The sequence below is a fragment of the Cherax quadricarinatus genome, chromosome 30, assembly GCF_038502225.1.
Source record: "Cherax quadricarinatus isolate ZL_2023a chromosome 30, ASM3850222v1, whole genome shotgun sequence".
Classification (NCBI taxonomy): Eukaryota; Metazoa; Arthropoda; class Malacostraca; order Decapoda; family Parastacidae; genus Cherax; species Cherax quadricarinatus.
In genome coordinates, this window is record NC_091321.1 from 163,170 (window position 1) to 182,330 (window position 19,161).

Sequence of the window (19,161 nt, forward strand, 5' to 3'; positions counted from 1 at the left end):
GGGGAAGAGAGTCAGAGATGAGAGGGAAAGAATATGGAAGTATTAGAAAATTTACCTGATGGAAATAAATGGCATAAAATACAGACACAATGGAAACATAAACACATATGGAAGTATTAGAAAATTTACCTGATGAAAATAAATGGTATAAAATACCGACACAATGGAAACATAAACACATATGCAGTTTAAAGGATCATATTAAACTGCATATGTGTTTATGTTTCCAGAAAATTTACCTACTTAACCTCAAATCTTTCTCAGAGTATTTAGTAAATAATTCAGATATTATACATGTAAATACTGCTCTCAATTCAGGGGGCCTGAGTGTAACTTAAAATGTAATTAATAACACTTCAATGGGTGATTTAAGTTTAATCAATTCAGAAAAAATTATATAATTAATAATTAATTGTATAGCCAATATTTTTGGTGAGTATCTTATCAGATTAGATATCACTGAGTCATGGGTCATCTGGTTGAGGTACAGAAGGTGGTGGCAATCCTTATTTCAAACACCAGGAGTGTGTTGGAGGCTAACTCTCAGAATTTAACCCTTTCAGGGTCCATCCCGTAGATCTACGGCTTCACGTTGAGTGTCCAAACCGTAGATCTATGCCAAAATTCTAGCGCTGTCAAATTTAGCGCGAAAGTGCTCATAGGCCTACATGTGAGAGAACGGGTCTGCGTGGTGGGTGTGCGCCATAAACAAAAAATCTAGGCGCCCGCATAGCATTGTCGGAACGCCGGCTCAGTTACCCTTGTTCACCATGCCTCGTCGCAAGTCAGCTCTCACTCCCCGGAAAATTGGGACTCTCCTCTTCCTATCTGATAGTTCTGACACTGACGGAAGTGGAAATGAAGACGAATTCTATGGCTTTGATCAGTTAGTGACCGAAAGGAATGACCAGGATATCGATAATAGTGCAGAAAACCCTGACGATCCTCAACCTTCTACCTTTGGTGTAGGCACTCGTGACTCACGGTCGGTTGTACCTCAACGCAAGAGAAAACTAATATTTTCGCATGGCCAGGCCTCTGACTTCAGTAATGATGATGATAGTGACGTGGATTGTGATTTTATTGCGCTTGACAATCATTCGAGTAGTGATAGTGAGGAATCATATTCACCAGTGAAGCGTCGGTATGTACGCCGCCGCATGCGCTTGGGTAGTGTACCCTATGCTGTGCCCAGGGGACGGAGTACATCCCGGAGTACATCCCGTGGCCCTACACCAGGTTTAGATAGTGATAGTGAGGATGATGTGGCTACACTTGGCATGGATAGACCACAGGCATCAGTAGATGGTGGTAGTGGTGATGGTAGTGGCACCGCCATGCGTGACTCACCAGCCCAGGCTGGGACCCATGCTGCTGACTCAGTTCAAGGACAAAGCGGAGCGTCAGCCACCAGCCTACCACAACCACAACCACCCGCACAACCAGCCTATGATGTCCAGTATCCACCAGCAAACCGTATCTGGGATTGGCAGCAAAATCCCAAATTTGTTCCCAAGCCCCACCACTTTGATGACTCTCTAAGTGGAATTCTACCTACTTGTCCCCTTGGAACCACGGCCAATGAACTGGAATTCTTTGAATTATTCTTTGACCAGCCATTGATGGAAACTATTGTCAGGGAAAGTAATAAGTATTTTGAGTACACCATGGCAAATACAATCATATCACCACAGTCAAGACTACACAGGTGGAAAGAGACGACTGTTGCAGAAATGTATTTGCTTTTTGCAACAATAATGCTTAAACCTCATGTCTATAAGCATAATATAAAAGCATACTGGTCCACAGTTCGGCTAATTTCTACCCCGGTCTTCAGTGAAATCATCCCAGTGAACAGGTTTATCTTACTGTTACGTATGTTGCACTTCTCTGACAAAACCAGGCCTGACAGAAGTGACAGGTTATACAAGATTAGAAATGTTTTCATGTATCTCAAACAAAAGTTCAGCATATACTTTTATCCATTCAAGAATCTTGTAATTGACGAGTCTTTGATTTTGTTCAAAGGTAGACTGTCATTCAAGCAGTATATACCGAGCAAGAGGAAACGCTTTGGTATAAAACTGTTTGTACTCTGTGACTGTGACAGTGGCCTGGTGTTGGATATTGTTGTATACATGGGAAGTAAAACATTGAAAGATACCAAGATGTTATTGGGTATCTCAGGTAACGTAGTGAGAAACATGATGGCACCTTATCTTGGTAAGGGGCATACATTATATACCGATAACTGGTACACAAGCCCATTACTCAGTGATTTCATGCAAGTGAACAAGACAGATGTGTGTGGCACAGTGCTTTCTAATCGTAAACATATGTCCAGGCTCAACGCAGGTGCTCGTGGTGATGACATGCAGGTGTTTACTGCCAATGACATCATGGCATTACGGTGGCATGACAAACGAGATGTCACATTGTTGACAACCATTCACCGTAATGAAATGCAAGACAGTGGCAAAGTTGATCGAGTGACTAATGAACGTATTCGAAAACCAGTGACAGTGATTGATTATACACTTGATTATGCGCTTGGTTGACAAATGTGGCATGCAGATTGGTTTTGTTGATTGTGTTCGTAAGAGTTACAAGTGGTACATGAAACTTTTCTTCCATCTCATGGACATTTCAATGCTCAATGCATATAATATGTACCAAATAAAGACTGGCAACAGACCACCGTATGGTGAATTTTGTTTGTCTGTTGTCAGACAACTCATAATGAAGTACCAGGTAAGAACACCTGCTATACAACAAGGTCCTCGAATTCCTCAGGATATACCCAAGCGTTTGAGGAGGGAAGGTGATCATTTCACAAAACAGTTTCCTTCAACTCAGAAGAAATTTGCTCAGAAGAGATTTGTTGTCTGTGCACAAACAAAACGACAGCAACAAAGACGCAAAGACACTCGGTTTATGTGTGAGGAATGTAAGGTGCCTCTGTGTATGGTGCCTTGTTTCAAGGAGTTCCACAAGCTCCAGCAGTTCTAAAACCATGTCCAGTGATTGTAAATATGTAAATATATGATAGAACATTAGTATTATACAAGATTTGTGAATGTTTATTGCAATAAACAACAGTGGTAAACAATAATATGATAATAACTTTAGTGCAGTTATTGTGTTAAATACAGTGAGTTTATATATATATACATTATATACAGTATTGGTCTCTCAGGCCCCAAATGTTAGTAGGAAAAGAAAAAAATTGGAAAAGAAAAGAAAAAACTACAAAAACCGCTAAATAAAGTGATGCGCGTATGTGGAATTCGTCGATGTTGCCGCCACCACATCATTTTGGACAAACTTCTTGGCACTGTATCTCGGTAAGTACTGATCAGAACATTTTTTTTTGTCTTATTACCTTCACAAAAATATGCTCTTTAATTCTGTAAGAAAAAATAACTTCTTTTTTTTTTTTTTCAAAATTTCTTGGACACTGGAGCATCACTTCAGATTTTGGCCTTGGACCCTGAAGAGGTTAACAAGTGTGTCTTTGCTTGAAGATCTTCCTCCTCCCCAGTCAACCAATAACATCTAGACATCCAAACTATGAGGAGAGTAGACAGAGCCAGTGGAAGCCCTTCATTCAATATACTGGAAGGATTCCTGTATTTGAAGCACTGATTAATCTCTATATTCAATCCAATGCATATATGTACTAGCTAGGATGGCCATTCTTGAAATAGTTTAGTCATTCACCTGGAACCTGATCAGGTCAGTTATAAGAGGAATCTTTACCCCAAACAGGTAGAATATAAATATAGTCCTCAATACCTTAGTGATCATAATATATGGATTTGAATGATGAAATTCTCGAAGCACAGTACTTTGTCATCTTACTTGTATAAATTTCTTATACTATGTCTCTTTCATTTCTTTTTCAGCATAAGTCTTTTCTTTCAACACTATTTCAAAACCAGTGTTAGCCCTAGCTGCAATTTTCCTAAGTTTGCTTAGCTATTTGTCCCAGGGAGCACACACACCAGTTAATCTGGGTTGACAGATTTATTACTAACCCTTTAAGTGTGGATGATGTACTGTATACATATGCATAATTTTGCAGACCTCAAATTTGCTGTGTGCCATCATTTTAGGCCCAGCTGAGTTATTTGGGCCACCAGTCATCTTTAAAAAAAAGAATCTAGGCTGCATGGGTGGTCACAGGGCATTGTGAATAATAATATTATAATCAGTAAACACAGTAACAATGGCACTCTAACATACCCTCTTGACTCTTGGCTAAATAAAACAGATTCTGTGGGATATAATCAGTGACAGCGAGGAAAGTGGTAATAGATATTCCCGATTCTGAAGGTAATCAGTGATAGTAACATAGGAATGTAGTAAGTGGTGTCCACTTCAGACCTTGGTACACAAAAAAAAATATAGTTATTTACACATTAAAATGACAGTGATTGAAGCAGTATCAGTGAGGACAGTACAGAAGAATATACTATGTATAAGGTGTAAAGTGCTAAATTAAGTGACAGAGAAAATCAATCTTCTATCAAATGAAAACCAATGTGGCATTATACAAGGTCCAGTTCTGTCTCATAAGCAGTGACTCTGTTTTATGGAGACAGTTGGAGGCAGTGGAGATGTCCTGTCTAAGGGCAATGTGTGGTGTAAATATTATGCAGAAAATTCGGAGTGTGGAAATTAGAAGAAGGTGTGGAGTTAATAAAAGCATTAGTCAGAGGGCAGAAGAGGGGTTGTTGAGGTGGTTTGGTCATTTAGAGAGAATGGATCAAAGTAGAATGACATGGAAAGCATATAAATCTATAGGGGAAGGAAGGAGGGGTAGGGGTCGTCCTCGAAAGGGTTGGAAAGAGGGGGTAAAGGAGGTTTTATGGGCGAGGGGCTTGGACTTCCAGCAAGCGTGCATGAGCGTGTTAGATAGGAGTGAATGGAGACGAATGATACTTGGGACCTGACGATCTGTTAGTGTGAGAGCAGGGTAATATTTAGTGAAGGGATTCAGGGAAACCGGTTATTTTCATATAGTCGGACTTGAGTCCTGGAAATGGGAAGTACAATGCCTGCACTTTAAAGGAGAGGTTTGGGATATTGGCAGTTTGGAGGGAAATGTTGTGTATCTTTATACGTATATGCTTCTAAGCTGTTGTATTCTGAGCACCTCTGCAAAAACAGTGATAATGTGTGAGTGTGGTGAAAGTGTTGAATGATGATGAAAGTATTTTCTTTTTGGGAATTTTCTTTCTTTTTCGGGTCACCCTGCCTCGGTGGGAGACGGCCGACTTGTTGAAAAAAAAAAAAATGAAGATGAAAAATGGGGATAGTGAAAGTGATGATACTGGCATGATAAAAGAAATGTAAGACTGTTGACAGACCTACACAGGCAAGAAATAAAACAAACTGGAGAGGTAAATGGACAGCTGAACAAACCTATTGAGAAACCACTTGCAGTCACTGATTACATCAACAATATGCATTTGCTTGACAAATCAGACAGGCATATTGAGTCTGTGGAATGCATCAGAAGTTGCAAGTGGAATAAAGAACAAAAAGGCACAATACCAAGACTGGAACAATATGCAAATGACCTGCACATAGAAGAGAGAAGCTTACAGCAATGTTTTGGTCTGTCTTGGACCATTTATACAGTCATATTCACACAAACAAACATATAGTAATTTTAATTTCCAGGTAATCCACAGTTAAAGGGTTAATGAATGGCAGGTTGGTATGTGGGTTTGATCCTTAATGTAGTAGTAACTTCAAATTATATTAGACAAGATGTCTGTGTAAGGGGTACCTGTAGAAGAGAATTAAAATGCAAAAAAATTAGCAAAAATAATTTCAATGATTAATAAAAATGCATATTATATACCTTCTGAACTTTCATAAAATCTTCTAAAGAGTGTGACACTTTTTTGTTGTGGTTGAATGTTTTTGCTGCTATCCCTATTCCAGCACAATTGACAGTCACATCAAGACGGCCAAACTTGTCCTTGCATTCTGATAGAGCATTCTCAACATCAGGACCAGATGACACCTGCAAGTTAGTAACTATACTGTAACATGTGCATGTGTTTTTACCCAGCAGTTAAAATATCACAAGTAAACTCTTCTTTTAGTGCAGCATGTAGTACATTTTTCTGTCCTGCCATTAGCATATCTATTTAAAAATTCACTGAGGCAGAAATTATTTATATGTTTTTTATTCAAATGAGTTATGGACAGCTCTTCTCTGTTCTTCATGTAAAAATATCATATTTGCCAATCTTTTTTTTTTCACTTTCAATTCTAAAAAGCTTTGAAAAAGAAAAGTTTTTTACCAGTAAATTAAAGACAAAACAAAAACTGGGTTAAGTAATTTCAAACAAAATATAAATTTCTCACAATTTTATTAATGAAGAAAATACGTACCAATTATAGACAGTCAAGAATATTGTACAATTCAGTAAGTTTCTTGACTTTCATTTCTGGGCAACAGCTTTTAAAACAATGCACAAATAGAATAGAAGCTGGTTCAGTCCTGGTAACAACCAGTGACTTGTTCCAATATTACTCCACTAAAGTGAACCCTGCCTGACCTGATCAGAATACAGAGTTTTGGAGCATCCACTGTAAACCACTGCCATTCTACAGTCATGTGTTTCTGTACAGTTTGTGAAGTATGTTTCCTCTCTACTTACACTCCAAATCATCCTTTATGCTTAAATAATGCCCAAAATGCCTAGGCATGCTAGTGGCCTTCTTTGTAATTAATATTTTAGAATATGTAAACCACACATTGTTAGCTTTGCAAGGAAATAAACATTTTTATTTTCAAGTACTACAGGTACTTACATCAGTTGGAACAAAGATAACATTGCTTCCAATTTCTTCTGCTACCTTGGCTCCTTCTGATGTTGGAAGGTCGCAGATGAGAGCCCGGCCTCCTTCACGAACAATTCTCTCAACAGTGGCCCGCCCCAAGCCAGATGCTCCACCTGTGACAAGGGACACTATACCCTGTGTATAAGAAGAAAAATAGTGAAAATTATATTGCAAAACAGAAGGTTCCCCACTTAAAAGCTGTACTGTTAATACATTCCAGAAAATTTTTCATGAGTCAACTGTGTGGAACTCGTAACCAATTTTCTCATACATACCCATATAATAATTGAAGATGTGTACTTAAGGCTTAATAGTCCATTAATTAAAAAGAACAAAGTTACAATATGTGGCATGCAAAGAGTACGTAACCTTTATTCGGCGCATGGACACACCCTCATTTACAGGCTATCTCCCCCAACCAGCGAACCAGGTTGCTAAGAGTTGATGATGGGGCCCCATCGTTCAACTAGTGACCAGGTTCTAGCCAATAAGAAGGTGGGATTGACAATCGCAGAGGTTATGTGGATACCGCTCTCCTGTCTGCCCTTGTCATTCCCATTCTAGAGCTGGTTGAAGCACGGTCTGCTATCTTGTGGCTTCTATTTCTGCCTTGCTTACCGTGGAGTGCACTATATTTATCACTGTACATAGTGTACATATTGCTGTTATAATTGGTGAAGGATAATATAAGTCTAAACTTTTTCTACTGTGTTTATTTGCTCCCATTACACCTGGGATAACAGGCCATTTGAAATCCTAGGTTGTAATATGGGTAGCCTGTCCGAGAGCTGGACTTAGAGAAACGGTTGAGCTTAGGGTGAAGCTTGTAGCAGGAACATTGTGTAGCTTGCTGTTTCGCTTCGCTTTACAAATTTTGCGTGTCAGTTGCTTATGATCAGCCTTGCTATTGTGTGATCGTTCAACAGCTCGCTACTAGCTTGTTCAGTGTGCTCGCTTCGCTACGGTCAATCTTGTGTGCAGTCGGCTTTGCTTGTATGCGTATTCTGCAATCGTACTGTGCATAGCTAAGCGTGTTCTGCAAATTAACGTGTTACGTTGGGGTATTCGTACTGTGCATAGCGAATAACTTATGCCACCTAGACGAGTCAGACGCCTGGTGTCGGCATATACTTTGCATAACCTACCTAAATTGTCCCTACAGCGTTGTTGGCAAATTGCTCGTTCCATTGGCATTCCCTATAAACGCACTCTCACAGCTGCGCAACTGCGTTCACTTATTGCTGACATACTTATTGAAGAAGAGATGGCACATCAAACTCCTCCCTCTACGGGAGCTAGGGAAAAAACTCTTATGTTCTCGCATGAGGAAGATGATACACCTACGGAGCAAAAAGGTCAGTATGGTGCAGCTGGGTTGTCTCAAGGTGAATCAGCGTCGTTGGCACTTGAGCTGGCAAAAATCACGCTGGAGCAAACTAGGGAACAGAGAGCATTCGCAAGGGAAGAATTTGATAGGGAAAGAGAAAGGAGGCAGTTTTCGCATTCTGTAAACGATTTCAGTTTACAAAAAGCAGTACAGCTTGTTCCCCGCTTCAATGAGGCCGAACCAGAGCAATTTTTCGAAAGCTTCGAAAATCAGGCTCGAGCCTTGAGGTGGCCGGAACAGCACTGGGCAGCGTTGGTTCATACAGCATTATTGGGTAAGGCACAGGAATTTACGTCGGTATTAACTGACGCTGAATTCTCTGATTATCAAGTAGTGAAGACCACAGTGTTGGGAGCATATACATGTATCCCAGCTAAATATCGTAAGACCTTCAAATTGAACAGGCGGCAGCTTGGTCAATCCCTGGTGGACTTTGTGAGACAGCAAACCAAAGCTTTTACCAGTTGGTATAAAGCGAGTGGTGTCTCTAACTTTGAGGAGCTGGTGCAGCTTATTCTGATTGATAACCTGCTGGAGTCTGTGGGACCAGAGGTTCGTGTCTTTCTGCAGGATCGTGACTTAACCACTGCATTGGAGGCGGCCAGGTTGGCTGATACCTTCGAAACGAACCGCTCCTTGTCCGAGCGGTCCCGTCTCTCTTTTCAACAGTCTGGCGTGAGCAGAGATCGACAACATTGGAGAATGAAGTGCCAGCCGGAGGGAGAGCGTCTACGACATCCACCCAAGTCACCTGGTGAGCCACGCTTCTCAACATATGGTCCCCCTGCGGAGAGGCAAACTACTTATGGAGCATCTCGACAACAATATCCAGAGAGGCACCAGCCAGAACGACACCACTTGCAACGTCATCAGGGAGTAAAGGGCAAGCCTGTCGTCTGCTTCAGGTGCAATAAAGTAGGTCACATCAGTTCCAACTGCCCCCAAAAACCTCAACCCATCGGGAAAATCTCTAATATCCCTAGTAACATGTCCCCTAGAGAAGTAGAAAAAGGTATGGCCCCTTATTATTGCGAAAGTCTTATTTCCCTTCAGGAAAACTCAGAACCAACTAAAGTAAATACCTTTAGAGATACTGGAGCATATTGCTCACTTGTCAGAGAAGGAATATTACCCCTTTCAGAGAATACTTCCTTGAATTCCTCAGTTTTATTGGAAGCCTATGGAGGAGCTATATATTCAGTTCCTTTGCATAAAATTTATGTACAGTGCAAATATTACACTGGGTACTTGACTGTAGGTATCTCAAAAGGATTTCCCATGAAAAATGCCATGTTATTACTGGGTAATAACATTACTACTGTTACTTCGTGTCCTGAACCTATAATGATTAATGCTTCTCCGGTGTTGGCCATAACTCGGGCAACTTCCCAAGGGTTGTCTGGAGAGAATGTTGACCTATCCTTGGACGACTCCGATCTCGGAATAGCCACATTGTTTTACGAGGAAAACTGGCCAGAGCCTCGTAGATCAAGTGAACAGACCCCGATCAAGCCTTCCTATTCCCAGGTTGCAGGATTGCCAGATGTCTCTGTTTCCATGCCCGAGGGACTGTCCTTCCGGGAGGAACAACGAAAGGACCCTTCTTTAAAATTCGCTTTTCAGGCAGCCATGGGTAAATCCTCTTGGGGTCATCCAGTCAAGTATGAAGTTAAAAATGATTATTTGGTTTGCACTGAGACTGGTAAGGAGAAAGAGGGCCGGCAATTATACGACAGGTTAGTGGTTCCAACCAAGTATAGACCTCAGATATTAAATATAGCTCATAATACGTCATCAGGAGGTCACTTAGGAATTACAAAAACCTTGTATAGAATCACAAAAGAATTTTATTGGCCAAAATTAAAGAAAGATGTGAAGAATCATATTAGGTGTTGCCGAGAATGTCAGCAAGTTGGAAAACCTCGACATTCCATTAAACCTGCACCTCTCCAACCTATACCTGCTGATGGAGAACCTTTTGCAAATTTAATTATAGATTGTGTAGGTCCACTACCTAAGTCAAAGTCTGGAAATCAGTATTTATTTACAATTATGGATAAAGTAACCAGATATCCTGAAGCGATCCCAATGCGTAGTATCAATACTAAAGCTATTCTCAAAGCTTTAACAAAATTCATTTCTTGTTTTGGCATTCCTAAAACTATACAAAGTGATCAAGGTACTAACTTCACTGCCAAAGCATTTAGGGAAGTATTAACTAGGTTAGGGATAATTCACAACTTATCCACTGCCTATCATCCTCAGTCCCAAGGCGCCTTGGAAAGATTCCACCAGACATTAAAAACAATGATGAGAAGTTTTTGCATGCACTTTCCGACAGATTGGGATGAATCTCTACCTTTGTTGCTGTTCTCAGTACGGGAGACGGTGCAAGAGTCTACAGGGTATAGTCCGTTTGAGCTGATCTTTGGGCACAATGTACGAGGTCCTCTTCGGGTGCTCAAAGAAGGATGGATGGGAGAAGATGTAAGCTCAGCACTCTACAACCCGTCTTCAAGGTTGCAGGTGGCACGTGAGTTGGCCACGGCTAACCTAAAGATAGCTCAAAGCAAGATGAAACAGAGGTATGACAAAAGTGCACAATTCCGCTCCTTCCATCCAGGAGACAAGGTGTTGGTGCAGGAACCTATACCTGGCCACACCTTGAAAGCTAGATTTACGGGACCTATGCAGATAGTAAGTAGATTATCTGATTTAAATTATGTGGTAGCTCCCATTGATAAGACCTCAAAAACAAAAACTTACCACATTAATCAAATCAAGGCCTTTCATACACCAGATAAAGTCCCAGTAATGACTCTGTCCTCTACCTCTGAGGACGACTCTGACTCTTTGCACTCTATCTCTGAAATTAATACTAAACTTTCAAATTCTGTCCTCCTCAAGGATCCTAGCCCGTTAATGGATGGATTATCTGAAATACAAGCAACCAATTTAACTGAGCTTCTACAGTCATATCCTAATATTTTTTCGGATGTGCCGAAAAAATGTACGTTAGGTTACCATGATGTAGATGTGGGAAAATCTAAACCAATTAAACTCTCCCCCTACAGAGCTAATCCTGAAAAGCAAAGGCTACTTCAGCAGGAAGTAGACTTCTTGTTAGAACATGGTTTAGTGGAGGAGTCATCTAGTCCATGGGCTTCACCGTGCATCCTAGTAAAAAAGGCTGATGGAGGGTTTCGTATGTGCACAGACTACCGTAAAGTGAACGAGGTCACAATCACAGATGCTTACCCTCTTCCTCGTCTGGATGACGTAATTGACTTTGTGGGTAAGGCTACTTTTGTGTCCAAATTAGATCTCCTTAAAGGTTACTATCAGGTACCTTTGACAGATAAGGCGAAGGAAATCTCTGCCTTCGTGATTCCAGGAGGTCATTATCAGTATACAGTTACCCCCTTCGGAATGAAAAATTCCCCCTCTTCATTCCAGAAACTCATCCATCAAGCTATTAAAGGACTTGAAGGCACGGCAGCATACCTAGATGATATTGTTGTGGTGTCTGATACTTGGGATCAACACCTACTTAGACTTAAAGCTCTGTTTGAGACCTTTAAGAATTCCCAATTAACAGTTAATTTATCTAAATCTTCCTTTGGCCAGGCCACTGTCACTTTTCTAGGCCATGAAGTAGGTAGTGGTAATGTTGCACCTAAACTTGCTAAAGTTCTTTCGATTAAAGATTATCCAGTTCCTCATGATAGGAAATCTCTTCAACGTTTCCTAGGCATGATAGGATTTTACAGAAGATTCTGTAAGAATTTCTCAGATATTGTAGCCCCTCTTACCTCTCTTACCAGTCATAAAGTTCCCTTTAATTGGACGTCAGATTGTAACACTGCTTTTAATAAAGCAAAAAGATTATTGTGCTCTGCACCCATTCTCCTGTCTCCAGACTTCTCCAAACCTTTTTCATTACAGGTTGATGCTTGTGAGTCTGGGGTTGGGGCGGTACTATTACAAATCGGGAACAAGGAGCTGCAGCCAATCGCATACTTTTCAGCTAAGTTCCAGCCACATCAGAGAGCTTACTCTACCATTGAAAAAGAAGCCCTCGCGCTGGTAATGGCTTTGGAACATTTCGATGTTTATGTGGGCCAGACATCGCAGGTGGTCACAGTCTACAGTGATCACAACCCGTTAGTCTATCTCCAAGCCATGAAGAATCACAACACAAGGCTTATGCGTTGGACGCTCAGGCTGCAGCCCTACAACCTAAAAATAAATTATATTGCCGGCAAAGAAAATGTGTTGGCAGACTCTTTGTCAAGAGTCTAGTTTAATATTTTATTTAGGTTAGGATGTATTTGTGGTAACCCCCCTTTCAAGCTCTTTTTTTTATCCCCTGATGTGGGGGTTTTTTTTTTAGTGAGGGGATACGGGCTACCGTCCGCTTGTATCTTGGACCTATGTTGGCCTATCTGACTGCTGTCTCACTCTGAGTTTAGGGTTTGGCTTTTGGTCACTAGGAAAGCTGAGCTCTATCTAAGAGTTGGATGGTGGAGAGGATAGGCGGTCCCATTATTTGGTGCCATGGCGGCACGGTTACCACTGGGAGGTGGCAGCCTAATCCTGAGCCTTCTCGGGGGTGGGGGTGTGGCATGCAAAGAGTACGTAACCTTTATTCGGCGCATGGACACACCCTCATTTACAGGCTATCTCCCCCAACCAGCGAACCAGGTTGCTAAGAGTTGATGATGGGGCCCCATCGTTCAACTAGTGACCAGGTTCTAGCCAATAAGAAGGTGGGATTGACAATCGCAGAGGTTATGTGGATACCGCTCTCCTGTCTGCCCTTGTCATTCCCATTCTAGAGCTGGTTGAAGCACGGTCTGCTATCTTGTGGCTTCTATTTCTGCCTTGCTTACCGTGGAGTGCACTATATTTATCACTGTACATAGTGTACATATTGCTGTTATAATTGGTGAAGGATAATATAAGTCTAAACTTTTTCTACTGTGTTTATTTGCTCCCATTACACCTGGGATAACAGGCCATTTGAAATCCTAGGTTGTAATACAATACAATATATACTCGGTGGGAGATGGCCAACTTGTTGAAAAAAAAAAAAAAAATAATAATAATAATAATTATATCTTTATTTCTACAAGTATGTACAAGGTATACAGGCCTAGCTACCATCAATTACATACTGCTATATAGAAAGCCCCTTGTTATGCAGAGTATTTTGGGTAAATTAAGTCAATTCTGTCCCAGGATGCGACCCACACCAGGTACCCATTTTACTGATGGGTGAACAGAGACAACAGGAGTAAGGAAACACGCCCACCTATTTTTCCCATTGCCGGGAATCGAACCACAGACCCTCAGCGTATGGAGAGAACGTTGCCTCCCATAAGGATGTCACCTAGGTTAAATCTATATTAAATACTTTCGTGTGCCAATAACATTTACGCTGAAGACCACTGCCAAAATAAAAAACAGGAGCGTACTCCGGTAAGCTGTCCTAACATACAAGTACAGTTAGAAATAGAAATACAAATAGCTAGAGCTTCACTTTAAGGAGGTTATTAATAGAGTATTCAAGAGGTTGCTAGTAGAATTACAGTAATTCAACCATTCAAATCATTATGAAGCCCTGTGTAGTCTGCAATCAATCAAACAAACGGGCTTCCACATGGACACATTGTCATTTTTGTGGAAATTGGTGTCACACCCCTTGTGCAAATATCCAAGAACTAGCTACAAGAAGTATTAAAACAGGGAAGTGTTTTTGGGTATGTCCAAATGAGATAAATCTGTGGACTAATATCACATTGGTATTAAAAGAGGATAACATCAAAGCTGCTTTCATAGACAACCTGGAAGCTTTCTACAACAGATGGGAACATAAAAAGTCTGGGCTGGATGGTACTGCCCTTGATGCTGGTCATGTAGACAGAAACTGTAAGGCACGAGGTGATGTCCTGGTTGTCAGTAAATCTGGGGCTGATAGTGCTGTCCTGGTAGACAGTAATGGTGAAGCTGGAGGTGCTGTCCTGGGAGACAGCAATGGTGAAGCTGGAGATTTTGTCCAGGTAGTTGGGAATTGTACGCAGGATGGAATGCATATAAATGACCTCATGGGAGACAGGAGCCGTAGTGGGGAATCAAGTGTAGTCAAAGATAAGATAAAACCAATATTGCAAACTAGAAATACCACTGGAAATAGCAAACAAGAGGACTCCACTAGCAATAGTGAGGATATATTACCAAAAACAACTGGTGGGAGTTCCTTTGTTGGTGCTAGGGAGGATAGGAATAAGACAGGTAAACATGCACCAACAGGGAATACAGTCACAGAAACCTAAGGCAAACATGCACGAACAGGGAATACAGTCACAGAAACCCAAGGCAAACGGAAACCAAGCCTGTGCACATACTATGCACTTGGTATCTGCAGGCATGGGAAATCTGGAAAAACAGATGGGACGTGCAACTATGACCACCCTAGAAAATTCCATGCCCATATGACAACAGGAAAAGGCAAACTCCCTTCCTGTAAGCTTTTTCACCCTGAAATGTGTCCCTCTTCAGTACAGGAAAGACTGTGCTATAACTTAAATTGCCAGGCACACCATCTAAAGGGGACAAAAAGATACAAAACATCCAGGCCATAGGAAAACCTGGGTAGCCACAGCCACTCAAGAGGGAGAGGTTTTTTAGTGCCAGAAAGAAAAAAAACTGGCAGGAAATGGCAGAAATCGTACACCAAATCCAGTCATTCCTGGAGTGGAACCACAGTCGATGGCCTCCACTAAAAACCAACAGATACAGATACTAATGCCGGAAAAAAAAAAAAATCAGTACCAACAATACCACCAGTCCGATGACATTCTTCTTTGCAAATATACAGGGTCTAAAGCCAGCAACAAACAACAAAATACCTTTCATCCGTGGACTGCTTGCAGAGGCAAAGGTAATGTTCGCGGCTTTCACTGAGACCCACCTAAAGGATCACTTGGACAACGAAATATGGATCCCAGGTTACAACCTATACAGATGCGACAGAGTGAACAGGCAAACGGGGGGGGTTCGCCTGTACATTGCAGAGTCACTTGTTTGCACAGAACTGCTGAATGCCTCAAATGATGTAGTGGAAGTTCTAGCAGTAAAGATCGAGAACCAAAACTTAGTCATTGTGGTAGTCTACAAGCCTCCGGATGCAACATCCCAGCAATTCCAGGAACAGCTGTTAAAAATTAACCACTGTCTGGAAAATCTGCCAGCTCCTGCACCCAACATCTTGCTCCTGGGGGATTTCAACTTAAGGCACCTAAAATGGAGGAATATAGCAAATAATACTGTTGCAGTAATAACACCAGGAGGCAGCTCTGATGAAAACTCACACTCACACGAGCTTTTAAATCTCTGCACAAAATTCAATTTAAACCAGCAAATAATAGAGCCTACTAGACTGGAGAATACACTAGACCTCATCTTCACTAACAATGATGATCTGATACAAAATGTCACCATATCAAAAACAATATACTCAGATCACAACATAATTGAGGTTCAGACATGTATGCGCGGAGCCCCAGACCGACATAATGAGATTAGTCACGAGGGAGCATTCACCAAATTCAACTTCAATAACAAAAACATAAAGTGGGACCAAGTAAACCAAATCCTAACTGATATAAGCTGGGAAGATATACTAAGCAACACAGACCCCAACTTATGCCTAGAACAGATTAACTCGGTGGCGCTCGATGTATGCACAAGGCTTATTCCTCTAAGAAAAAGGAGGAGTAGATGTAAAATAGAAAGGGACAGGCACTCCCTTTACAGGCGACGGAAAAGAATAACAGAGCGGCTAAAAGAGGTCAATATATCTGAAAGGCGTAGGGAGACACTGGTCAGAGAAATAGCAAGCATCGAACTTAAGCTAAAGGAATCTTATAGGAGTCAGGAATCACGGGAAGAACTAAAAGCCATAAATGAAATCGAAAGAAACCCAAAGTATTTCTTCTCCTATGCCAAATCAAAGTCGAGAACAACGTCCAGTATTGGGCCCCTACTTAAACAAGATGGGTCCTACACAGATGACAGCAAGGAAATGAGTGAGCTACTCAAGTCCCAATATGACTCAGTTTTTAGCAAGCCGCTAACCAGACTGAGAGTCGAAGATCAAAATGAATTTTTTATGAGAGAGCCACAGAATTTGGTTAACACAAGCCTATCTGATGTTATCCTGACGCCAAATGACTTCGAACAGGCGATAAATGACATGCCTATGCACTCTGCCCCAGGGCCAGACTCATGGAACTCCGTGTTCATCAAGAACTGCAAGAAGCTCCTATCACGAGCCTTTACCATCTTATGGAGAGGGAGCATGGACACGGGGGTCGTCCCACAGTTACTAAAAACAACAGACATAGCCCCACTCCACAAAGGGGGCAGTAAAGCAACAGCAAAGAACTACAGACCAATAGCACTAACATCCCATATCATAAAAATCTTTGAAAGGGTCCTAAGAAGCAAGATCACCACCCATCTAGAAACCCATCAATTACACAACCCAGGGCAACATGGGTTTAGAACAGGTTGCTCCTGTCTGTCTCAACTATTGGATCACTACGACAAGGTCCTAGATGCACTAGAAGACAAAAAGAATGCAGATGTAATATATACAGACTTTGCAAAAGCCTTCGACAAGTGTGACCATGGCGTAATAACGCACAAAATGCGTGCTAAAGGAATAACAGGAAAAGTCGGTCGATGGATCTATAATTTCCTCACTAAGAGAACACAGAGAGTAGTAGTCAACAGAGTAAAGTCCGAGGCAGCTATGGTGAAAAGCTCTGTTCCACAAGGCACAGTACTCGCTCCCATCTTGTTCCTCATCCTCATATCTGACATAGACAAGGATGTCAGCCACAGCACCGTGTCTTCCTTTGCAGATGACACCCGAATCTGCATGACAGTGTCTTCCATTGCAGACACTGCAAGGCTCCAGGTGGACATCAACCAAATCTTTCAGTGGGCTGCAGAAAACAATATGAAGTTTAACGATGAGAAATTTCAATTACTCAGATATGGCAAACACGAGGAAATTAAATCGTCATCAGAGTACAAGACAAATTCTGGCCACAAAATAGAGCGAAACACCAACATCAAAGACCTGGGAGTGATCATGTCGGAGGATCTCACCTTCAAGGACCATAACATTGTATCAATCACATCTGCTAGAAAAATGACAGGATGGATAATGAGAACCTTCAAAACTAGGGATGCCAAGCCCATGATGATACTCTTCAGGTCACTTGTTCTATCTAGGCTGGAATACTGCTGCACACTAACAGCACCTTTCAAGGCAGGTGAAATTGCTGACCTAGAAAATGTACAGAGAACCTTCACGGCGTGCATAACGGAGATAAAACACCTCAATTACTGGGAGCGCTTGAGGTTCCTAAAACTGTATTCCCTGGAATGCAGGAGGGAGAGATACATGATTATATACACCTGGAAAATCCTAGAGGGACTAGTACCGAACTTGCACACGAAAATCACTCACTACGAAAGCAAAAGACTTGGCAGACGATGCAACATCCCCCCAATGAAAAGCAGGGGTGTCGCTAGCACGTTAAGAGACCATACAATAAGTGTCAGGGGCCCGAGACTGTTCAACTGCCTCCCAGCATACATAAGGGGGATTACCAACAGACCCCTGGCAGTCTTCAAGCTGGCACTGGACAAGCACCTAAAGTCGGTTCCTGACCAGCCGGGCTGTGGCTCGTACGTTGGTTTGCATGCAGCCAACAGTAACAGCCTGGTTGATCAGGCTCTGATCCACCAGGAGGCCTGGTCACAGACCGGGTCGCGGGGGCGTTGACCCCCGGAACACTCTACAGGTAAACTCCAGGTTATGTAGGGCATACAAAACTTAAATACTTAATAAGAGGCCTAGTTTCCCTCCCTGTCATATAATGTATATTACAGATTTTCAATACATAATTAAAATGTTATGTGCATTTTTGGTAGACAATTAGCAATCTTTTCAACAATTAAGCTATGAATATATTTTGGGAGATACCTACCGTAGTTCGAACCAACTCACTATATTAGTTTTACTATGAGATCATCTATAAACAACGTCATTTCTGTGTTTTTTTAGGTGCAATAATGATCATGTTACTTACTTTCAGCATGATAATAGATTGATTCACCAGTGGAGATAAAGCCAAGTGAGCACCAACCGGTTTGTTGTTGAGGTTATTCAGGGTTACTAAAGCCCTCTCTAACTACGTCACTTATCCTCTCCACCTTGGCTACTCTATGATCTAAATCTAAAACACCCCACTTGCCCTGCATTTGTTGAGTTAGGCATAAGAATTAACAACTGGGCGTCTACACTGCAAACTGAACTGTTTGCAATCCTAATGGCGCTAAAGCTAACCTATGACACTGAGCTTGACTCTATCATCATTACTGATTCTATGTCATCATTGAAGGCTCTTGGCTCATATAATGACTCCAACAACATGCTCATTGGAGAAGCCAGGTATAGATACTCAAAAATCAGGAACAAAGGAATTAATGTACAATTGCTATAGATCCCATCACACATTGGATTACTCCTTCATGATAAAGTTGATATGTTAGCCAAGAAGAGTACCCAGAAGGAGAATGTAGAATATAACTTTGGTATAACTGTGTCTAGGATTAGGAATAATATTAGGAGAGAAGTAAATAATGAAATATATTGTTATAGGAATGCAGTTAGAAGCCTGAGTAGATCTATAACCCACTATGATAACATGAACATAGATAAGTATGTTTATGGAGCAACTTGCAATGTGAACAGACTGACTGATGTTGTAGCGGCCAGGCTTAGGCTTGGTTACAAGTACTTCTGGCAGTTTGGAAGACACACAGATGAT

At 41.5% G+C, this 19,161-nt stretch overlaps 1 protein-coding gene across 1 annotated transcript in view; it reads right to left on the reverse strand.

The window, feature by feature from the left end:
- LOC128697161 (3-hydroxyacyl-CoA dehydrogenase type-2) overlaps nucleotides 1–18,556 on the reverse strand; it is a 30,503-nt gene extending 11,947 nt beyond the window's left edge. The window contains exons 1-3 of the mRNA XM_070089821.1: nucleotides 18,421–18,556; nucleotides 6,835–6,999; nucleotides 5,873–6,037 (exon numbers count right to left, since the gene is read on the reverse strand). Coding sequence (XP_069945922.1) covers nucleotides 5,873–6,037; nucleotides 6,835–6,999; nucleotides 18,421–18,429 — 339 coding nt within the window. The 5' untranslated portion in view covers nucleotides 18,430–18,556. The remainder of the gene's footprint in view (nucleotides 1–5,872; nucleotides 6,038–6,834; nucleotides 7,000–18,420) is intronic.
- Nucleotides 18,557–19,161: the final 605 nt, after the last annotated feature.